At 27.9% G+C, this 25484-nt stretch overlaps 1 protein-coding gene across 1 annotated transcript in view; it reads left to right on the plus strand.

Annotated features, from left to right (window-relative positions):
* Positions 1-24784, plus strand: part of LOC107437194 (nucleosome-remodeling factor subunit NURF301 E(bx)) — a 47489-nt gene extending 22705 nt beyond the window's left edge. Inside the window, exons 10-24 of the mRNA XM_043048960.2 lie at positions 516-654; positions 746-1004; positions 2478-2586; positions 3029-3153; positions 6132-6258; positions 8194-8501; positions 10228-10360; positions 12549-12860; positions 14516-14735; positions 16097-16322; positions 16534-16955; positions 18273-18446; positions 20005-20200; positions 21624-21708; positions 21798-24784. Coding sequence (XP_042904894.1) covers positions 516-654; positions 746-1004; positions 2478-2586; positions 3029-3153; positions 6132-6258; positions 8194-8501; positions 10228-10360; positions 12549-12860; positions 14516-14735; positions 16097-16322; positions 16534-16955; positions 18273-18446; positions 20005-20200; positions 21624-21708; positions 21798-21991 — 3029 coding nt within the window. The 3' untranslated portion in view covers positions 21992-24784. The remainder of the gene's footprint in view (positions 1-515; positions 655-745; positions 1005-2477; positions 2587-3028; positions 3154-6131; positions 6259-8193; positions 8502-10227; positions 10361-12548; positions 12861-14515; positions 14736-16096; positions 16323-16533; positions 16956-18272; positions 18447-20004; positions 20201-21623; positions 21709-21797) is intronic.
* Positions 24785-25484: the final 700 nt, after the last annotated feature.

Below are 25484 nucleotides of genomic sequence, written 5' to 3' on the forward strand. Positions count from 1 at the left end.
TTATTAGCTTCAGGAAAAACCTAATAAAAATTTATAACTTATTTATAACTAACTTGAAATTCAAGAAATCATAAAATTTTTGTTAAAGATCAAAAAATGTTAATTTTAGTTTTTTTATTTTTATTTTTTTTACTTAAAGAAATTGCTTTTAAATAAAATTATTCTTTTTTGATTTCCCCAGAAAATGCTTCATTTTTTTTGATAAGCCAATTTTATTATTGTAAAGTTTGAATAATTTTGTACTTATTATATTAATGGGTTAATGATTTATTTTGTAAATTAAAGTAAATTTTTTTTTTTTTTTTTNAGTGAATTTTTTTTTTTTTTTTTGGTGTTTGTTGATTAAAAATAGAAGAACGAAATGATAAATGAAATGGGTTTTTCATTTACAAATCTAGTATTTCTTTAGGCATTTTAGTACTATTTTAAGTTGATCTTCAAAAAAGTTAGTAAGAAATACTACATCATAATTATTCTTAACTACCTGGTGTAAAGTATTGTGTGATTTATTTCAGTGAAGTCAACTCCTCAAAGAAGTGGTTTGCGAGAACGTAGAAGACCAGAGTCACCTGAAAACAGACTACCTACGGTATCTGAAAGTTGGGTACCTGAAGAAGATCTTGAACTTTGGGAAATCAGAGAATTTGGTGAAATGTAAATTTTTTTCTTTGCATTCATTGTTGCAATTAAAACCTTTTGGACGTTTCATTTTGCTGTAATAATATGTTTTCATCTCCTTTCTTAGGGTTGAGAAAAAGAAACGAGAACATTTGAGGGACCGGCAAGCACACCAACATGCCCAACAGAGTGCAGAAAAAATTAAAGCCCAAATGGAAGTTCAACTTGTTCAACAGAGACTTGCACTTCAACAGAAAAGGCTTCTTGAATCCTCAGGACAAGCAACTAAACTTCCCAATAAAGTAACTCTCTCTCCTAATCCAAAAACTGCAAAAATTGTTTCTGTTACTTCTACCACATCTTCTACCTCTTCTACTGTCACAAAGGTAAAAATTATTTCTTTCAAAGCATGAATATAACCTTGGAATGCTACTTTTTTTTTCTACCGTGGAAAATCGAATGATCGTTCTTACATCTATTCTTTATTTTAAAATTTTTTTTGTCCACTAATATTTTCTTATTACAATGTATCTCAGGCATGAATTATTCCTAAATCTTTGCATTTGTTCATTTCTCTATATTTTGCATTAAGCCCCAGGTAATGTTTAGTTCATTTAAAAATCTTGAACCACATTTCTTTAGAAGTATCCAATTTTGCTCAAGTACTATATATATATTTGTGCATTTACATGTGCAAAAGAAACACAGATTCAATCACATATTTATCAGAATTGCATATTCTGATTTTACTATGAGGAAATGATTATTTTTTAAAAGAAAATTATATCTGTTTTTGCTATTATTGATCTTTGTTAAATTTTTCAAGAGTAAAAATTTTTTTTCCATTATGTAGCTTTAGACAATAATAATTAGGTTTAATTCTTTTAGGTATAGGTGACTCCAAAACACATAAATGGGAACACTGTTTGCTTACATTTACATTAAGATCAAATCTGTTTAAATCTGATGTTAATAATTAAGCAATATAAATCGGTATTAAATGAACAATTATGTTTTATGCTTTTCAATTAAAATCTGAGGAAAGGGAATAAATAAATAAATTTAGTATCTGTTTTTCAATTCACTTAGATTTTACAGTATTTGTATTTTTTGTTAAATTATTCAGAAAGTTTTATTTACAGAACAATAATTAAAAAAAATAAAAAAATTGATTCTAACTTAGTTTAAAGTTTTGCTTGAGTTTTTGTTTAATTTTATTTAATAGGTCCTTTCACGAAAGTCAAATTCGTAAAAACTGCCCCTTCAAGAAATTTCACTTTATAAAAAGACTGCACGAAATTGATCCACTGCAGGTGTCGGCAATGCCGCAAATTGAATAAGTCGAAACTCAAATTTGCAATTTGATTGAATTATATTGACATCTGAATTAAATCTGAAAGAAGCTCAGATAAATTAGTTTTTTTTTTATTTATTACATATGTATTAATAACAAGTAATCTATATTAATAATGCATTAATGACTCATTAATAAAGTGAGATTATTTATTTTTTTAATTTTGCAATAGGTTTAATTATATGTCTCACCTTTTTTTTATTTTAAAAAATTAGATAATAAAATTATCTAAAAAAATCAGCATTATTTAGGTTATTTTATGTTATTGAGCGAAATTTTTTTTTGAAGAGGGATGCTGTTTTTCATATTTAAAGCAACTCAAGCGAGTTTTTTTTTAAAGTCTCGCCACAATGACAGCCTTGTAATTGTTTTCTTTATCATTTTTTTTCCAAGTAATTTCCTCAATATTATTTTAACAACCTTGCTTTTTCATACTCTCTTTTGAAATGTTAGATTTTTGAACTGTATTGAATAATGTATAAATGCATTTTTAACTTTTTGGCAGATTTCTTTGGTTTCTTCTTCCGGGGCTTCGACAACAGCTACTACTCCTGTCACCAGAACGTATCCAGGTGTTCGTAAGATTTTCACCAGCCGAACAACTAAACCTGAAGGTAAATATTTATAAACATTTAGGTGGGGGTGGTCAAATGACTGATATGAGAAAAGTTTTTTTTGTTTTATACGGATAACTTTATGCAAGGATTGACTGCTATTTATTCACCTAAGCACTAATTTATTCTCTCCATAATATAAGATTATTTATACATAAACTAGGAAATTGCTCTGGTGTGAACCATAATTTTTATTTAGTGTAACAAAATAATTTCTGAAAAATTTGTATGGTATAATAAAAATTATTTATGTATAAAAATAAAATGAATATTGCAGATTGGATCTCTTTGATTATTTATTTAATATCATTTATACTGTTTATTCTATTAAATAAAACTAAAATTTCTCTGAGATATAACTTTAATGGCTTAGAACTATTACTCTAAAATCTATTTTAGCCTGTCATAAAATAATCCTGATATATATAATATTTTTGTGTAGTGAAATCATTAGCAACTCTTACAACTACAAATGCAAAGGTATCGACTGCAATATTGCCGAAGACACCTTTGGTTGTGAGAACTCCAAATTCTGCTAATCCTCCTGCGAGGCCTACTGTTCTGACCGTAAGTAGATTATTTTGGCAATAAGTATAAAATTATGAATGATTTTTAAGTAATGTCTCAGATAGTTTTCTTCTTGTGGTGTCATGTTAGAATCAAATTTAGATGTTAAAGCTTTGTTATTTTAGAATTCTGTATTGAAAAAATAATTCTTTTCTTGTTATTCACAATTGTAGTAGGATTGTACTTTATTTTATTAAAGGATCTTAATATTGAGTGATGCAAATCTTTACGGTAATGCAAGGCATATTTTGTAGAGGCAGGATTTTCAAAGCATAGTCCGTAACAGAGTTGGGGTTTTAATACGACTCGTTAAAAACCTGTCAAAAAGTGTTGAAAATCTGGCAAGTTTATTTTGAAATTGGGGACATTTTATTAGGTACTAAATCATGCATAATACTTGCATTTTTATTATTTCTATAATTATTATTTATATTATACATCACAAATAAAAAATTTTGCCAAAATTATTAACTATTAATTGGTTTTTTAAGAGGTAATCTTAATACTTAAAGATCCATATCATTATTCAGTTAATATTACAAATGTTAGCTATATGTTATTAATTATTATCAGTCTAAATATTGATTTTAATTCTTTTATGTTACAATTTATGCAGATTTTTTTAAATTTAGTGAAATGAAAGTGTTTGCCAACAATTGTCATAAATATTTACAATGCGAGAACTAGTGTTAGTTATATTATTAATGTATAATTAGTTCACTGATTTGTGAACTAACTAAAATTATTTAAAAATAAGTCAATAATTTTTTCAATCGATCAATTCAAGGGTTTAATTAAATTACTATTAATATTTAGTGCAGTTATTGGAATAAATTTGCTAGTTGTGTGTTATTTTATGATAGAATAACTTTAGTACATTTACTTTCTAGACTATGCAACTCAGCATCAGTTGAAAGAATAGTTTCGAATTTGGATCTTATTCATGCAAAACTGAAAAATAAACTCAGTTGTGCAGAGAACTTCAAAACTGTTTCCCCCCCTCCCCCCTTTTTTTTTTGTAATCACATGCTTTAAGGAAAAAAGGATTTAAAATGGGAGTAAATGAAAAGTGATTTTACATACAATGTATAAAATGATTGTTGAGTATTTTTAATATTAAGCTGAGAGTGTTTTTGTATTTTTATTTTCAATAATTTAACAAATTAAAAGATTTGATAAATTTCAATTGTACACATTTTTTTAAAATTATTTTCTAAGCCAAAATTTGGGCTTTTGGCAGTAATTGTCAAAATGAAAGAGAGTATAATATTAAAATTATTCAAGAACGTAATGGATTAATCATTTGCAATTTTTTATGTATGTTTATTTATAAATACTTCTTTTTTATAATTGCTAACAATTATCCTTATATTATGATTTCGGTTTTTGACATGACGGTTAAAACCATGGTTTAAAATTGTCAAACACTTGCCAACTCTGGTCTTTAGTAGCAGCATTTCAGCGCCCCATTGTTATTCTGTTTAAAGTTTTGCGTTAAAGTGTTAAGTAAAAGGCGCTTTTGAATTACAATTATTTTAGATGATGATGGGTAAATTCTGAGAAAGACAACAAATAAGTCTTACAAATGTTAAAACAGAGAGTGATTCTGCTAAAGAACATGAAATCAAGTATTTGAAAGTTCTTCAAGAACTGTAACCGTGAATATTTTACTTGTTAGCAACCTTATTTAAGTTTACAATCATTTGGATTCCTTTTTGTATGATAAATAATTTTTTCCACCTTAGTATGTATGTTTTATCAGTGTAATTTTATCAGTGTTGTCTGCTAAAAAATAATATAAAATTTAATAAAAATTTTTTTTGTCAGTTCTCGATTAAATATCTACCTGTCATAAAAATTTAACGACCTAATATTAAAATTAACTCTGATCTTCCTCTTGTTAATGAATTTCTGTTATTGCATTATTATATATAACAATTGTATAGTCCATGGGATTCCTTAGTATTGGGTTAATGCATAAGTTCCGGCGTTTTTTTTTTAAAAATTATATTTTTATTTTTTTGATATAAAATAACAACAATTTTATCTATAATGTACACTCCGTTGTTTTTTATGACCTCCTCCCAATGTTCAACAAGTTTTTCGATGCTACTTTGGTAGAAATTACCCGTAAGCGTCTCGCAAAAGTCGTCCAACCAAGCCCGTAATTCGATGTCATTATTGAACGAAAGGCCGCGTAAAGCATTTGAAATTACTCCATTTAAATGCTCTAAAAAGTAACAAAAATTAAAGTCAACAGAAAGGTGAAATACACTATTTTATAGAGCGAAAAATTCTATTTCGAATAACACAAAAGATTATGCCAAAACATTTCATCTTCAACGCAAATTTTTTAAATTAAGAAAAGTGCGGGAACTTATGCATCAACCCAATACATTAAAGCAGTTGTTTGGCGTAAAAAAAAAATATTGAAGGGATAGATGGCTTACATTATATAGATAGAGATTTTGTTTTATTTACGAATTTTGGAGATATTTTCATTGTATTCGCTCCTTTCGTTTCGAATTCTAATTTAAAATATCATCAAGGAAAAACGAGAATGAAATTTCAAAAAAAAAAAATTGATAAATCTTGTATTTATATTTTATATAAGAGTTAGATACTTTTTACTCCTGAAATACAGAAAGAAAATTAAAGTTTTTACCCAGTGCTATCATGATAGTATGGGGTGACTTTTAAAATCATTACTCTTTACCGAAAACTGCATTATGTGGTGTTTATTTGAAAAGGTATAAATTTTCGACAAAGATTCCTTATAATAGAGAGTGAATTTTGCATCAATTTATGGAAAGAAAACGCAATAGGTCAATTTTTTATATGTTAAATAAAACTACTGTTTGTATGAATAAATTGAAGCATTGTCAAAAAGTTGAACTGATTGTTTTGTTACTTCTTATTTGCATTTAGCATTGTTTAATGTAAGGTAATACCATATTCATGTGTTTACTGATTTTTAGTTGGGTGGTCAGATTGTGAGGCCACCGGTTGTTCAGAATCCTACAACACCTGCAACTCCTATACGTACACAAATTCAATTAATCCAAGGTCCTAATGGTCAACTTCAAGTGCGTGGATTATTGCCAGGTTTGTTTATATGTTCTTTTTCAATACTGGTGTATTATAATGATTTAAATAAGTATCAAGTACATTCAAATTAGGAAAATAATGAAAAAGATTTAAAAATTTTTGAAACTTTAGGAAAATAGTCAAATGAAGTGTAGCAATAGAAAACAAGAAAGTTCCTACTTTCAAATAGGATGCTTTCCCCCCCCCCCTCCAACTACAATTATTTTTAGATACTTAATAAATGAAATCTTTTTATACGTATTGTTTTGATTTTCAAGCAATTAAATGCAAGAATATAACTGATATAGATTTTAGTAATGATATAAATCTGTTATATTTTCCACAAGGAAAACATATGCTCCCCCCCCCCCAAAAAAAAATCGTTTTAAAACTTCTAAATAGAACTTAAGTGCTTAGTATATATTTTAAAAATTTTAAGCAAATGAATGTTACAATTAAATTTATTGATCCTAGTAGTAAAAAAAAAAAAGTTTTCCTTTCTTAGAAAAAAAGGACATTAATAGTGAAAAATAGTTTGCTTAATAGTGAAAAATAGTTTGCTTTCCCTGTTTATAATATTTTGTTCACCCCGTTAAATCTTTGTTGTTTCTTTGTTCTGAGGATGACATTTTCCTTCCTATTACTGTAAATTTCAGGTTCTTTTCCATATTGAATTTCAACTCTTGTTCTTAATATAATTTTTAATCAATTAAGTGTTACAATAGAAGTTAAACTTATTCTAGAGATTAAATAAAATAAATTAGTTCCCATTCTCTGTGGATGATATCCTCCCTAAAACCTTAAAATTTAGATGTTTTTTAAAAAATACATATACTAAGAATGTTAAACAGTAGAATATAATTTAAGTGGCCATTTTTATTAATAAAAACTTTCTCAATCTCTGATAATAAATTCCCCTTCTTCCAAAAACCTTAATTTTATGAAAATTACCTGCTAAATTTCTGCTGTAGATTTTCTTATTTTTGATATTTTTGTGTGTTAAACTACTTACTGAAAAAAAAGTCGAAAACTTAATTTTATCAGTTTTTTAAATTCTGTTTTAGTGTTGATAATTTTAGCAAAAAAGAAAAGAAAATGTAAATAGTTTTTAGACAATGAAGCACTTTGTTTTTTCAATTGCATACCTGTCAAGGTTGCAAAAAAGCCAACCTTTATCAACTTCAATTTTTTGCCCAGTTATTCTCAGTTAACATGCGTATTGAAATTAAATTCATTGATTGCTATTTCGTGAAAAATATAGTTAAAATTTATTATATTATGGAGCATCAGATGTCTATTATTGCAACATAGTGCAATAATATACAGCTAATGTGACAAAAACAATCACTACCTGTTATAAATTATACATCAATGCTTGGTTTTAAAAGATATTTAGATTTTTTTTATGCTTAAGTTAGACTTTTTAATTTCTTAAAGTAAATCTCCGTTTTTAGAAATATTGTAAATTATTTTAGTTTTTATTAAAGTTATTATTTTTGTTGAACTTATTTCCATTTAATTGTCAGTTCATCTGATTTAACACAGCAATTTTAAATGTATATGATTTAACATCTTGTTGTCTAATTTTCGTTCTTCGGGGAAAAGAATATCTTTTTGGATTGGAGACCATTTTTTGATTACAAAATTGTGTCATAAACTTTTTACTCATGGCTCATAAACTTTTCAAAAATGTGAAAGAATTTATAATAATAAAAATAAATAAATAAATACAATTGTTACAGGAACAAAAATGGTTAGACCCTTCTATTTATCAATTTTGGCTAGTATAAAGATTCATACTAGAATCATACTACCCAATATTTATCAATTTTGGTTAGTATGATTTTGAAAGAAAATTACTTAAATAATTTTTTGCTTTTCTTTGATGTGTTACAACTTTCAAGAATTTTACCTAAACCTTAAAATAATATAATGTCAATGTTTTCTTTGCAGGTCAACAGTTAATCAGACTTTCAGATGGTAGGCTACAGTTACTTACTTTGCCTGTACAGCAAACTCAACCTGAACAACCTGCTATACAGGCACCACAACAAAATCAACCTGTGCAACTACCAGCTCTTAGGCCTGCTATATCTTTAGCCCCAGCTGTTTCTGCTACTACAAGTGCAGCTGTTGCTACTCTGGCATCCGCACCCTCCACGCCCATGTCCATCACAATGCCCTCTACTAATCTTACAAATATAACTGCTACTCCTGGAACTATACAACTTGTCTCCCAAGGGCAGACAGCACAAATCAAGGTAGTGTATGAAAATCTTCATTTTTTTTTGCTTAATTATTTTTATTTAAATAACATTTTTTCATTTAAATTGGATTCTTTAAAATTAAAATGCATTAAATAAAGTAATTCACATGAACATCAATTTAGAGATCCACTTAACTAATGTAAAAGACCAACAGTTAAGGAAAAACATAAACTATGGACATTAATGAAGTTGAATATTAATAATGTTTAAAAGAAGCATTTATGCTTTGTTATGGTTTAAATTGTAAAAAGTAATTTGAATTTCATTGCTTTTTTAATAAATTTTTTTATTAAACAAAAAGGGGGATTTTTTCCCTTCCATTTTGAACTGTGTTTATTTGCCCTGCTAACTTAAATTTTCAATTGAAAAGAAAAAAAATGTCCTTATTCATGAAAGAGAAAGTTCAAATTGCTCTACTTCCTTTTTCTTTTTAATATTTTTTTTTTTTTAGTTCCATTCATTTTATTATATGAAATATTCTTTTGTGAGTTGTATATCATTTAACTAATGACAAAACATTATTTTATAGACATTAATATTTATCATTTATTTATTTATGTATCATTTATTTATTGATAATTTTTTAAATAATGTTTGCTTAGATCTTTCTCTTAAAGACCTATTATCTGTAAATCTATTTTCAGGACTCTTTCTCAAAGTCCGGACTATATTTTTTTAAATCTATATATATTTATGTATGTACACACACACATATATATATATATACAGTCAAACCCCGCTATAGTGAACACGGCTTATAGTGAATTCCCAGATATAGTGAACGAAATGCTCGGTCCCGTGCTTTGCTTTACACCTATAATGTTATTTTTAGTGGATATAGTGAATCAAAAAAGTGAGGAAGTTGGATCTAATGAACTTTTTTCTGTCTTCGACTGATTTCCCCCCCATTTTCTTTGTAATAATTTTGAAATTTCTACTTCAAAATAAATACATATACCGATTTTTAAAACCATCTATAGAAACTACTTTTATGTGCTCGAATGGCAGGTTAGACAGGTTTAAAAAGCGGAATAACAGAAATTCAGGAAAAATTATCTGAGAGTCGGGAAGTGTTTCCATATCTGATGTTGAGAATTGCTCATCAGCTAAAGATTACAAATTTGTTCTTTTGTACGCAAGACGAAGAGTGATGAAAAATAACACATTTTTTGCTACTACATAATATTTTTCAGTCATTTATATGAATATTATGTAATAAAAGAGAGGAGTTTAGGAACCATTAGTGAAATTGCCTGCGTAACGGATATAATGAACTCCTGGTTATAGTGAACCGAAATTTTAGTCCCTTGAAGGTTCACTATAGCGGGATTTGACTGTAGATATATATATATACTATATGTAATTAAAAACAGAAGTTAAAATTTTTTATATGATCTTAAGTAGATTTTAGAATAAAATTATTCATTGGTTGCAGTATTTTTCTTTAAATTAAATGAAACTTAAGCATCCTTATAAGTAACACGTTAAATGCTTGCTAAGAAATAAAGGTGGTTCTACATTTTATGACACAAAAACAAAATTTTACTTAATTCAAATTTGAAGTTTTCCCAATCTATGTGTGGAGAACTGCCTATATATATATTTTATAAACCAATAAAAAGTATTTTTTGCACTATTGTTTTCTGCTTGTTTTAATACTTGCATTTAAAAATTGATGACAATTGAATATAATGGTTTTGTTTTGAATATTTGTTTTCAGTTTCAGTCACCTGTTGCTATTAGTCCAAATTTGGTCTCTGCCTCTGGAGCCCCTGGTACTGTTACTACAACAGCTTCTAAATTAATCCAAATCAGACCTCAAACATCTATTGTACAACAAGCTACTAGAACAGGTTCGTTTTAATTTTTAGGAACATATTTTTTAAAATCAGAAACATACAGTAGAGAACCGATTATCCGGAATGATCGGGACTATCGCTATTCCGGATAACTGATTTTTCCGGTTTTCTGAATCGCTACAAAAAGCCGTTTTTTTTAGTGTTAAATCCAACTAAAAAAGAAATATATTTGTAAATAATCTTAAAAATAAGAAAAAACGATGAGGTAATACACTAATNAGTCCAAATTTGGTCTCTGCCTCTGGAGCCCCTGGTACTGTTACTACAACAGCTTCTAAATTAATCCAAATCAGACCTCAAACATCTATTGTACAACAAGCTACTAGAACAGGTTCGTTTTAATTTTTATGAACATATTTTTTAAAATCAGAAACATACTTTGATATGCATATAATTTGTTTTATTTAGAATTAAATATTCTTTAACATTACTTTGACTTAGGTGTATAAACTCTATAGTTGTAAATAACAAAGATATATATATATATCAAAGTTTTAAAAAAAATGTATATACAGTAATCTTAGCTTAATGTGATTGCTGTTAGTAGTATCAAATGTTTATTATTATCAAAATAAGTCTGATTTTTTTCTTCTTCATTTGTATGTTTAAATCATTGTTTTCTTTGATCATTACATCATTTAATCGTAACAGTATTTAAATGTATTTTTTCTAAACTTTTTATTTATTCTTATTACTTTATTTTTTATTTATTCTCTATATTCAAATGGAACCTTTTTGGTGTAACTATAATTTTGGAAAATAGAATAGATAATGAATATTAATTATCATAATTTTGCGAAATACACCACGCAAACTTTTAAGTGTTATCGTTTGTTAAGTTAACTCTTCTGTTTCAAGTAACAAGTTATATACAAAATGAGTGATAAAATGTTTAAAAATCTTTAAAATAATTATTAAATGAACGATAAATTAATTATTTAAAATCAGAAATTATGTATTTCGATAATTTTTATAAGTTTTCAAATGTGCACAAAACTGTATGTGTACAATTGTGCGTAAGTGTACACCTACAGAATTGTGCAACGCAATTATAAATACATTACATTAATAAATAACAATTTAATGTACTGAAATTTATGTAGACCAAATGATTAAGAACCTAAAGTTAATATAAATTAGTTATCAAAATAGTAACATATAGAGTGTCGCTTTATCGTAATATGAAATACCTTAATATTATTAAATCAAATGATTAAACAGCTAAAATTCCTTACAATAATTAAAATAATAATAAAATCTTGTTTTGGGCAAAATTGTACTACACAAAACAATACCAAGGCATCCCATTTCGTTTTGTTAATTTTACATTTCTAAAGTTTTAACCTATCAAATGATAAACAGCTAAAAACCTTTTAAAGTAATTTTTAAAAATAGATATGAAAAATAAAGTCTCAGCTTGCTCAAAATTGAAGCATAAAATGATCTCAAATGCATCATTTCTTTTATAATATCCCAGATATAAATAATTCAGATGATTAAACAGCTGAAAATCGCTAAAATAAAAGTTAAATGTAGAATAAATAAAGGAATTCATGCATTCCTCTTTTATCCACGTGCTCATCTTGTTACATAATTGTATTCAAATATCTCTAAATTTCGAAATCAGTATACTTCCGAGTCTAGGAAATATACGAGTAAAAATTTTAAGTTGACCTATTGTGGGTATAAATTTGACCTTCAATCTAGTTCATCTAAGCGTCTCACCCCACTCATTCATTTTAGAGAATGACTTGCGTATTTTACTTTCATTTTTTTTTCTTCACGCCTATAGCAGAAGAAAGGAGGAATAATACTTCTGCCGATCCTTGTTAGAGACTATTCTTGGGATGATTGCGGAAAGGGAATTTGTCAAGGGCTTCTTTGGTTAAAAATGAGAGCATCTGGTGTGTTATTGCTACAATTCTTGCAAAGTGTTTTTCACCTACATTGTTAATTCTTTAAATAATTATTGATTGTAAATTTAAAAAATCGATTGCTGCAAAAGATAAAGAGTAATAATGAGATTTTGGGGAATCAATTCAACAAAATCAAATTTTCAAGCTGAAGTAGTAAAAGGGGGGGGGACACTGGAACGCCGCCTCCTTAGATATGCCACATATACCGTTTTTCAGTGGTAACTTGTTTTTTGCTATTGTTTAAACTATCTTCTTTTTTTCCATAGTGAGACCTCTTGTTGCTGCTGGGCAGCAGGTGCGACTTCAAACTGCAGCTGTGACTATTCCAGGTTTGGGGACTGTTGTTCAACCTGGTGCTCCATCTACTACTACTCAAGTTGCTGTTGCGTCTAGTCAAAATCAAGTTGCTGGGCAAACCAATAAAATAATTTTGCCACCTGCTCCAGTGAAAGTAGCAGCCACTGAAGCAAAACAAATTCTCACAAGTCCAACAAAAGTTGTTACTGTAACTAACAAAACAGGTGATGGCGTTGCTACATCACAGCAGTTTGTCCTAACAAATGCAATCAAACAGCAAAGTATGCATTTTTTTTATAGGTCAACTAATCTATCATATTCTAAAATAATTTTTCTTTAATCATATTTTTGTATTAATGGTACAATCAAATCTCGCTATCATGAATTTTGACTACGCAAACGTTTTGATATGTTTGTCATTATTTTTGAAGTATAGTATAATTCCCAAAGCTTTTAAAGGTTAGTGTTTGAATGAATTGAAAATATTGGCAAAGGTTAATCAACTTGGGTCAAATTTTTTAACAATGTCCAGCAAAATGCAACAATGATTGTAAGTAAATAAATTACTTTTTAGCTCGAAATAACTAACTAACTCCCTAGCATTACAGTCCATGTTGGATCATGGCCTCACTAACAATTTTTCTCCAAAGTCGCCTGTCTCTAGCTCTTTGTTTCCAGTTTCGAACTTTTAGAGTCTTAAGGTTTTTTTCCACCTTGTCAAACCATCTTTTGACCGACCTTCCTCTTTTCCTTTGGCCCTGGCACTGCCCTTTGAATATCTTCTTAGTGCCTCAGTTTTCCTCCATTCTCTCAAGGTGTCCTAGCCCTTGAATTCTCTTTGCTTTTACATAATTTATTATATCTGCTTCTTTAAATAGTCTTGCAATTTCGAAATCGTATCGCCTTCTCCCCAGGTCACTATCTTTGACAGGTTCAAAAATAGTTCTAAGAATTTTTTCTTTCCCAGGTAATCAGCATTTTTTCTTGTTTCTGGGTGGAGCGTCTCTGATCCATAGATAACAGTTGGTCTGATTATAGTTTTATAAACCTGAAGCTGTGTTTTCCTCTTTATTACTTTTGATGTTAGCATCTCTTAAGTGCAAAATAACTGCGATTTCAGCATTTAGTATTTGCTTAATCTCTGGCATAATATCATTGTTTTAAGTGACAACTGAACCAAAGNATTAACCTCAATTTTTATGCAAAAAGTTTTTTTCTTAGTTAAATGTCTTTTAATTAATTAAAAGATGTTTAGTTTGATAAAATAAGTATCCTGATTTTTTTCTTCGTTCAGAACTTACATTTCGGTTAACACACGATTATAAGAGAACAATCTGAGTTTTTTTTTTTTTTTTAATAACTAACAATCTAAAAGAATAATCTTATATAAATCTGTAAAGAATAATCTGTTATAAATCTATAAAGAATAATCTGATATAAATCTATGAAGAATAATTTGATATAAATCAATAAAGAATAATCTGATTTTTTTTAATTAGAAAAGAAATAAGAACAATTAGACTTCTTAATGTCAAAATTAGTGGAAAGTAGTAGTTCAAAAAGGAAAATCGTATAAGTTTTCTACATGAAAAGGAGTTAGAATCTGTTTTTTTTTTAAATTTATTTTTTATTATCTTCTTTTTCTTTGCAGCATGAATTACCGCTGAATCAAAATTTCACAATTGGAACAAGCGAAAATTTAATTAACATCACTCTTTTTTTTAAATTTTCTATTTTTGGTATACTTTTTTTATCATAAATATTTTAAGGTTAATATTTTATCTATATTATTTATATTTTATTTATGCCTAGGTTAATATAAAAAAATTTTTAAAAACAGTTATTTCAAATTTGAAAAATAAAGCGTTAAAGTTATTGTAAAACAACTAGACTTACGTGACATAATAATAATGTTATTTTTTCTTTTAATTTGCAGTTGTTCGTCAAGCTTTAATGAATCAGCATGCCTCACCTGAAATACAGCAAAAGTTGCTAGCCATGCAACGGCATCAGCAACAACAAATGCACAAACAATTGGAAGCAGAGGGCAAGACAACTCCAACACCCATTAAAATCACTGGACCTTTAACATCTGTCCTTATTGATAAGAATAAAACTAAAGTTTTGACACCTGAACAAAGGGAAGACACTCAGAGGTACCTGTTTTCAAAATAGTTTCATTACTCTTGATTTTAACTCAGCAAAATTATTTTAAATCTTATAATGTCTGAAAAAATATCTTTTATTAAAATAACCTAATACAAAGATTGGAAGCTGGTTTTCGCCTTTTCATAGATGTTTTTTTATAAATATCTTGTTATCTATAAGCAATAACGATAGGAAACCAGGAAACAATGGATCCCAGGACTAGCGATTTTTCTGTGTCCCTTTTACTTAAAGCAGGTGCCAATTTAAAATATGATTTCTCTATTTCTTTTTAACCACCTATTATTAATCATTAAATTAAGTTATTGTTAAAAAATAATGAAAACTTAGCTCTATTATTGTATGTTTAAAAAAAAATTCTATTGGTTTTACATTTTTTGTAATATAGTACATTATCCTGAGACCTCGGCAGGTTTCAACAATATAGTCAAACAAAGATAAAAACTTCTTTCAATAAAAAATAATGCTGATATTTAATGCAGTACTGTTTAAATAACTTAATTAACTTTAGAAAATATTAGGATGGCTAAAAGAAAAAATTACAAAAAAGAATTTTATTTTTATTAAAGTTTTTTACTTGTCTGTTTTTACATTTTGACAAGTCCATGGTTTTTTTTCTTTGTTTTTAACAATTTTTATGTAACCATGGGAGCTACACAATCTTTTTTGATATCAATATTGAGTCAGTGGATAGATCATAATGCTTATGTACAAAATTTTATTCTGTTTACTTAAACGATATGCTTTTCGGTAGGTTATATGTCGGTAAAGTTGTTTCATAATCACCCGACTATTATAAAACAACAATAAATTGTTTTATAATCAATATATACTGTGAAACCTCCTCTTATGAACTCTCTTGCGAAAAGGGCGCCTTTCAATACAGACATTTTAATTCCACCTAAATCATCTGTTAATAAACCATTATGTAAATTCTCCGCAATGCGGACACTCCACTTACCAGACGTGAATAGTCATCTTTGCCCTAAAACGTTATTTTCGTATGTTAAACGTTATTGGTGTTTATGATAATAAACGTGTTAAACGTTATTGGTGTTTATGATAAAAGAAAGGCTTTTAAATTTAAAGTTATTTTTATCTGTAATTTTGATAGTAATTTGTGTAGTAAAATTTGTTTTTGATTTTAAAATTACGAAAATGATTGAGATTTATTAGTTTCGTTTTTTCTTTTTATATATATTTAATTTTTTAAATAATAAGCTTATAAATAATTTTTTTATGTAATATTTTTATTTTCATTCTTTTTCTCATCGCTATCTATGTTGTAAGCATATCGTATTAATATTAAAATAGAATGCCCATTTGAACTACAGTTGTAATATCCTTATAGGCTATCGATCTGCCAGGTTGTGTTAAAAGGTCTTGTGGACAGAGTCGAAAGAGAAGAAAAAAATTCTCAGCGTAAACAGAAAATTAAGGAAACTGCTGAAGAAAGAAAAGTGAGAGCCAGTAATGTTAAACTTCAGAACCTTCTTGGCAAACATACAGAGCTCTTGAGGAGAGATATTCTCAAGAAAAGGGCTTTGATGGAAAAAGAGATTCAAGTTGAAATACAGGTTTGTATTTTATATACATTTAATATTTTTTAAAGAATTATAGCCTACGAACTAACCAAGTCTTACCCTTTAAAAAGTTTTTCTTTCTATTCATCACTGTTATTAATTCACAAACTCTTATATTGGGTCTGTTTTAAATATTAAAAATACATACTACATATATTTTAAAGTCTTTCAGCTAATGTCTCTAAATAATTTTTTTTTGCCATAGGCTGAAGTACAGGCTGAAATTAAGAGACGAGAGGCTATGACAGCAGCTGTACCTCCTCAAGTTATTACATCACAACCGCCTGTAGTTCAGCAAAAGACTGTTAAAGTGGTGAAACAGCCAACTCCCAAACAACCTATAAAAGTTGTTAAACAGCCTCCTCCCAAGTCACCTAAACAGATTCCAAAGCCTGTTCAAATAAAGAAGATTGAAAAAGAAGTGAAAGAAGATAAGATCCCTCCTGCTAAACAACCTCCTAAGAAAAGGAAATCCTTATCGAGTAGTGAAGATGCAAATAATAGTGGAGTGGAACAGAGGCCAGCTAAAAGGCAAAAAACTGCTCCAGCTACTAAAGCAGTGGATCAGAAATCTCTGGACCAAAGAAAGCTGTATTGTGTGTGCAAAAAACCATATGACAGCAAGAGGTGATCAATTGTTCTATTTTGCTTGCATGCATACTTACCAATTCTTCTCTATATTCTTAAATAAATACTTCCTGTTTTTTCTTTTCTTTTGTCCTGCAAAAAGAGGAAATCTTCGTAATTTTAAGTTATATTATCAATCGCCCCCCGCCCTCTTCTTCAACTTTTTATTTGTACTTTGCTCCACTGATTTAAACTTAAATGGTATCTAATAAATATCCAACGATATCATTACTGAGATATTGCTTAAATAAATATTATTACTCAAAGCAGACACGGGTTAAAAGAGAGGGTACTGTAGCTGTAGCCGCAGGCTCCCAAGTTTTTTAAGGATCTCGCAAGATACCTCTTTCAAGCATTTACAAAAAATTTTATAATTCCTTAAAAATGTATTGTGTATTATGGAAGTAGAATAGATTTATCGTAAAATAGATTTTTAAAAAAATCATTTTGTTCCCTTCAATACCTTCACCCAACTCTTTTCTTTCATCTTAGAGAAAACAAAGGAGTTGTATTTTCTTTTTAATACTTTTTTTTAAAAAGATCATTTAATTTAACAAGTTTTTTTTAGTTTTTTTTTTAAAGATAACTATATTAATATCTTTCAAAACAATAATCTAATGAATGGTTCATTTCTACGATAAAATATTTTGTGATAGTCTGGTAACTGTAATATATCGCATTGCTTCTATAATTTGTTTTCAATTAACTGCTTTTAAGTATTTAATATAATAAAACTAAATTAAACAAAAATTAAGCAGAATAATATAAAAGAGACAAATTTGCTAAATTATTTTGATTTTTTTTAAATGCTTTTGCTGTTAATATATATAAAGTTGTTGCCGGGTGGAAGGATAAAAACAGGTCTTACGCAGAGAAAGAGGGCACAAAATTTATTTAATAATTATTAGACAGAGGACAGTTATCAAAGTGACGCAAAATCGCTGTGCTCAATAAAAGTTAGGGAAAATCTTGCAAAGTAAATCCGTAGAATGTTTCTTTTTTAGGGAATAAGGGAAAACTTAGTAATTATAATTGGTACGTTAAATAGGTCCAGGATAAAGTCTTTCCCATGAATTAGTTAAAGGGATAATCGGCAAAATATGGTAATTATTAGAACTAAAATAGATTAAAAGACAGGATGTGAATTTTAAAGTGTGAGAAAGAGCGTTTTGTTTTGAATAATAAATTAAGAAAAAGATTTTTCAGAAGAGGAATATTGTAAAAAAGTTAGTTTAAGCTTTTTATGTTGCATATATTCTTGATTCAATTATTCATCGATATAATACAAATGTCATGAATTTTATTTCTTCCATATAGGTTTATGGTTGGCTGTGACATGTGTTCCAATTGGTTTCATGTAGAATGTATTGGATTAACAGAAGTAAAAGCAAAATCTATGTCTAGATACGTCTGCAATGATTGCACTAAGGAAACCGAAACTGCTGCTGAAGAATTGTATTGTCTCTGCCGATCACCATATGATGAGTCTCAGTAAGCATCCTATTAATCATTGGCGCAATTTTTTTGTTTTTATCTTTTTATTTTCTGGCATTCCCAGAGTGCCAAAAGATGATCCGGTGAATTTGTAAAAATCTAAGTAGTTTACTCGATAATCATTGATTAATTTATTATTTTCTCTTTGTAAAGGAAATTTACACATGTTCTTATGCTCAGTTTTACTTAAGTCTTTCATATTTAAATTGCAGATTTTATTTTCATATAAATAATCTTATTTAATTTAACATACCCCTAGAAACAAAATAACTTGGGCCCTCATTGCACCAATATTCATGAATCTTGGCCCAATAAGGGTAAAAGGGGCCGTTATTTTACCGATATTGGTCCTATGTAGAATTGTCTGATTCACCCAGGGCCGGATTTACGTATAAGCTAAATAAGCTGTAGCTTGGGGGCCCGAGATGGCAAGGGCCCCCAGATCCAGCTTTTTCCTTCTTTTTTTAAAGTTTTATTCGGAGCTGGAGCCCTCTGAAGCCTAAAATACTTTTTTTTTTCTTTTTTGCATTGGTGAACGCTTTTCAAAATCTAATAGAAGTGTTTACAAGTATAAAATAATTGTTACTCTTCACTTTTTTAACCAAAAGAGCAATAAAAAGGCCTTTTGACTGATGAAAATATCCTGTAGCTTTCGTAGCTACCAGNACATGCCAAATCTTTACTCTGTACTTATGATGTTCTTAAAAAGAGTTTCAGTTTTTTTCCTCGTTCAAAAAATATGTGTAATAATAGAAAGGCTCTACATTATAGTCCCATCACAATCAATATATTTAACAATCAAGCAATATTATCAAATTTTTAATAATATAATGTTAATATTCAGCAATAAAAAATACGACAGTTTACTTTAGGTGTATAGAAATAGAATTGAACTTAAAAGGGCCCCATCATTTTCAGTAGCTTAGGGCCCCCCCAAGCTTAAATCCGGCCCTGGATTCACCCAAACTTTTACTGCCTCTTTACAACCAATGTAGGCCCTATAGAGAATTTTTAGATTTACCAAATATTTTAGATTCATTTTTCAGCCAATATAGGCTCTATCTTGGCCTTTTAAAGGCCAATATTGGTCCTATATAGGACCAATATTAAAAAATCTAGACATCCCAATATTGGTCCCTCCGAGCATGTTCACATAGGACCCATATTAATCCAATTTTGAGTCCAATTGGAGTCAAGATAAAGTTGTTGCTAGGATGTTATGAACATTCCATAAATCCAAATAATCTGAAAATTCTTCTCAATTGATCCAATAGTAAGTACTATGTCAACCAACCTTTAGAAAAACTTGAACTTAGAAAGAAATCTTAAGTAAATGTATTTTGTGTAGCGGTTAAAATATGTGATGTTGCTAGTTTTTATATCCTTGAATTTTATCTTAAATCATTCAAAATGTTATTGGTTGATAAACTAGTTGCCATGCAAAATAGTCTTTGTTTGTGAGTATTTTTTCAAATATTTCTTATTCATGTTAACAGTCTATAAGAAAAATCATTAGGGAGAAAATCTAATTCATTTGATTGTTTTATTTTTCAAGGTTTTACATTTGCTGTGATCGATGTCAAGATTGGTTCCATGGAAGGTGTGTTGGTGTTCTTCAAAGTGAAGCAGACTCTATAGATGAATATATTTGCCCCAACTGTCAAAGCAATACCGATATCAACCATGCCAATCTCAAGTCATTGGATAATAAAGACTATGAGAATATGAAACGGTTACTCAAAACGTTAATGGTATATTACTTTTAGTTGATATAAATTTCTACTTGTGAAACCTGTATGCAATTAAAAAAAGTTAGAAAGTTTTTATCATCAACCAATTTTTTTCATGACTATGCGGCTAAAAATAGAAAAATGAAATAAACATAGGAAATGGTTGTCTTTTTTCTAATTTTTCTCCATTGCCAAACTCTTGACAATGATACTAATAAGAGTTTTGTATAAATTTTTAAGAAAGTGGCAAACCTATGATTAGAAGTCTGCGTTCTATGGAACTTAAACTATAGTACTGTTGGTTGGTTGAGTATCGTGTTATAGTTCTGTTTTATTCAGCATTATTTCACTTCAATACTATCATCTTTTGAATTTTTTATTTGAAATATTAAAAACGGGGTTCAAAGCTTTCTTGATATCCATGAATTTTCTGATAATAAGAGTTTTTTTTATATATATATAATGTCTGTTTAAAACATATTGCAATTTTAAGTGTTTTTATCTTCTTTAAAATATTTAGTTATCCATTGTTGTAGAAAAAATGAGGAAAAATAATTAGAAAGAGATGTTGCCAGACATAAATCTAAAAAATATTATGTTTGAAGAAAGTGGAAAATTGTTTCCAATGCGAACTGATATATAAGATTATTATTATATATTGTTAACAAGTAAAATTATTAATTATTTGCTATTTCTTATTATGTTGCATATTCTGCATACCTACATTAAAATTTATTTAATTGTACAGTTGAAGATTTTTCAAATCCAGCTATCCTTTCATTTGGTTACGATTATCTTATTCGTAAAGTGTGTTTACTGGGTTTGTAAACTATTTAGTTTGAAGCAATTAAAATCGACAGACATATTGCACTCTGATTAACAGGGTAACAACATAACAGTGAAAAGTAAGAATACAACATAACTATCTTCAACTGAAGCTTGAGTACTTTCCTACTACAGATAGGGGATGTCATGAGTTCCGCTTGATCAACCAACGGCAAATGAAAGAAGACCAGCCAAACATTCACATTCTGTGACATCTCAGACACGAGTGCATGAAAACCCTATGTCAAAAACGGGTTTCACAAAACTGAATATCTAAACTTAATTATAATTGGTCAAAATACAAGCAAAGAAAAACAAACCTTTTAGTATTTATTTATCTAACATGCTGTCTGCTCTCATTCTTTAACTTTTTCAAAGAGACACTTCATACGGTTTATTTTGAACTTTAATAAACTAAAAATATTAAAGTAATTATGTTTAATTTTTTTAAATTTACATTTAAGTTGTTTCTTTCCTGAAACCATCTGAAATATTAAATTTATACAAATTTTTACCTATTTAATAACAATTTGAGATGTTCTTTTCAATTTGCATTTTTTTTGTTTTTATATTCCCTAATTTCTTATTTATTTACATATTTATTCTCCTTACAATTTAGTCACACAAGCATGCATGGCCATTTATGAAACCTGTGGATCCTGTCGAAGCTCCTGATTACTACAAGGTTATTAAAGAGCCAATGGGTATGTCTAAATTCTTTATGTAATATTTTTTTTTGTATAAAATGTTGTTTATATATTTGGATTCATAAAAGGCCATATTTTATTTACAGATTTAAAAACCGTTGAACAGAGACTAAATCTGCATACTTATAAGAAACTTGCTGATTTCATCGGTGATATGACCAAAATCTTCGACAACTGCAGATACTACAATCCGAGGTCGTCTCCCTTTTACAACTGTGCAGAAATGCTGGAATCTTTTTTTGTACAAAAAATTAAATTATTCCGTGAAAGCATAACGTGAAAACATTGTCCATTCTCAAATGATTCATGGCTTTTCTGCCTATATATATTTGTAAAATTTATTAAGTTGCCTCTTTTAATAAGGAAGCAGTTCTAAACACTGAATTGTACAAATGTGCGGAAATCTTCTTTCTGGGAAGGAGATATCCGATTTAAAACTTGAGTTCAAAGGCCATTTTTTTCCTCGTCATTCACCATTTTGGATATCTCTGCATTAGTACCTGTCAAAATCGATGAGATGCTTTCTGAAAGATTTAATTGGTTGGGAAGCGATGATACCGATTGGAAGTGTCTCAAAAGGAGGAAGCACTTTTAAAGGACCCCTATTTGCCATTGCACTTGTAAAATATTGTTAATTTTGGTGAACTAAAGGTTTTAAGCTTAAATTTTATGAATAACTTTTTGTACTATTCATGCAATATCTCTCCAGTGACAGTAAAAAATAAAACATTGAATCATTGTTATTTATCTGTAACTGTTTCATAGTCAGGCATCAGTCTTAAGATGAATCACTTATATATCAGATGAAATGAGTATTGTGAGAAAAAAAAAGATGTGTAAATAATGTTAATTTTAATGTTTCAACAAGAAATGCTTAGTCTGTGCTTTTTAGTAGTTTAGTTATAGGTTCACTTTTCAAAAACATGTTTATTATTATTTATTGATTGACATACAACCACTATTATAACTTGAATTTCATGAATTATTTTTTCCCTTGATAATCAGTTTACGTGTATGTTAGTTGCTTTTTCCTTTTCTATAAGCGCCTGACTTAAAAATTTATTATGTCATTTAAAGAATTATTAGTGACCGGAATGAATATTGGCTTATTTTGTAAGGGAAAATCATGTTATAATAAGGTAAATATTAAAATTATTGGTATTGTTGTTAGACAAAATTGACGTAATATCGAAAATTTTTGACTAAGTACCCATTAAGTGTTGATTTGTGTTTCTAAGTGTTTGATGTGAGAAAAAGAAAATGGTAATTATTTTAAAACAACAGCGCCGTTGTAGTAGAAGGTTAAATTTTTCAAATTGTGCATGCATTGGTCAAAGAATATCAAGCGTGTAAAATCTATCATAATGGGTTGGTCATTGCAAATAAGGCACCATGAATATAACTATTTATTGCGTGCAGATAATTTATGTAATGAGCAATAAATCCCTCCTTTTTAATGCAGTATTGGTACCATTTTAAATAAAATCCATACTTCTGAAAAAGTTAACCTTCATTGTAGCAGTAATTTATTTGTGAACATTCTGTATTAGCTGCATATGAATAGATTTATCTTCACTCAATATGAAAAAATACTCTGAAATATTTTATTGCTGAGAAAGTTTACTGATGTTTTCTTGTCAAATTATTAATTTATATTAATATTAAAATACTATGAAAAAATTGACTTCTTATTTATTAACGTATTGATTGATGTTTCATTTTTAGATGAGTTATAAATGAAAGATGTAACGAATATTCTGTATTCGGCCCTCTTGCGGAATGTTCAGCAAAGTTTTTTTTTTTAACTTTTTTTTCTTCTTTGAAATTTGAATTGACTTAATAAAGAGTATAATCTGAAATCGTATTTTTTACTATACATTATTAAGAATAGTTTTTAACACTTATTAAGCTCTAAAACTTAAAAATTTACGTTCTGAGAAACAAATGGAAAAGCAAAGTTTAAATAATTGAAACTAAATTACTTTATACTGAACCTCAAGTTTTGTGCAACAGATTTTTAAAAAAAATGATATTCGGGCATGTCATTTTTTCAAAGTTTTTTGTTTTAATTATTGAGAATACTTATGTTATGCTTGTTTTGCTCTGTTTTTGCTGTTTTCTGTTTTTATTATAGCATAGCGTTTTAACGGAGCATCTCTGATAGGCTTAAATCTTTTATTGTTACTTTTTTCCTGTGCAGCAAGGTAGATAACCGGCAGTGTAAACTGTTATTTTCAATGTTAAAGTTATATTTTGAAAACTAAGAAGAAAATTTTTTTTTGTTACATTTTCTTTTTATCGGCGTTATCTAAGAAGTGAAGTTCTTTTATCGTCCGTTTTTTCTATATAAAAAAAAAATAGCACTGTTAACTTGAAATTTTATTTTCGCCGTTGAATTTTCCTTTAATAAATCTTAAATATTTCTACGGGATAACTATTTTAGTTTTTCTTTTCAATGATATAGCTAAGTTTTAATTATTATTCACTGACTAAACTTATTTATAAATAAAAATAATATTTATCAATGATTTTTTTAAATGTGGCTATTCGACTGCCGAATATTCGGTATTTGTCCAAATCACTGTTCCTTATATCTCTGTTATAAATGTATCTTTTATCTAAACATGTTTTAGATAAAGCCATTATTTCCTTAGAGCAAAATTTGCTGACTGCATTTATTATCAAATATTAGTAGTTTCCACAAACTGATTTTTTAAATTTTTATGTATATGTACTGTATAAATTAGCTTTAATCATAAAATTTCATTTCCAAACGTATTGTGCAATATTAAGATTATTTTTCAGTATGCATTAAATTACTTTGACTATTAAAAATTATGTTCTACAATGATGTGTGTTCCCATTTAAAATAAAATAATGCTAAAAAAATCTTTAATTATGTATTTCCTGAAATACGAATAAACAAGCTTTTTTGTCTTTTAATTGTTTCCACTATAATTGTTTCCACTGTTTTGTTTTCCACTATAAAAAAATAAATTAAAAGCAAAGATTTTCTTTTTTTGGTTCAAAAAACCAATGATTGTAATACAGTAAAGTTANAAATACGAATAAACAAGCTTTTTTGTCTTTTAATTGAATCACTGAAGGTTTTGTTTTCCACTATAAAAAAATAAATTAAAAGCAAAGATTTTCTTTTTTTGGTTCAAAAAACCAGTGATTGTAATACAGTAAAGTTAAAAAAAATATTAAAATAAAAGCAATGAAATTATAAGTCAATATTTAATTTAAAAAATATCCATATTTTTTAATCGTTCAAAAGTTTTGATATTCTTAAAATGTGAAAATTCCAGTTTGTGTTAAATTGATAGCATTTTGTTTGTAATCCAATTCAAAGATGGAATCAAAAGCAACAACAAACAATTCTCTTGGTTTGAGAATTTCGTAATAAGATATGGAAGTTATAAATTTATAATATTTTTTTCTATCTGTATATCACACACATCTGTTGGGTGCTTTAAAGATTTTAAATATAATTTGCTTTTAATTCATATTTTTATTGTTGAAAAGCTGTTTGATAAGTGAACCTAAACGTAGATTAGATCTGAGATTATTGCTGCCTGTTTGTAAATATATAAATATGCACATTCATTTTTCATTGTACAAATTGTCCATTTCATTCATTGATTGTAATTTTAAATTTATGATTTTAATTTAAAATTTCATTTATTATGGTATTCTATTTTATTTTCTCTTGTATATATGTCCTTAAGTATTCTCTCCTCTCTACAACATAAGATTAAGAAGAGTCCAGA

Source organism: Parasteatoda tepidariorum, chromosome 4 (assembly GCF_043381705.1).
Source record: "Parasteatoda tepidariorum isolate YZ-2023 chromosome 4, CAS_Ptep_4.0, whole genome shotgun sequence".
NCBI lineage: Eukaryota > Metazoa > Arthropoda > Arachnida > Araneae > Theridiidae > Parasteatoda > Parasteatoda tepidariorum.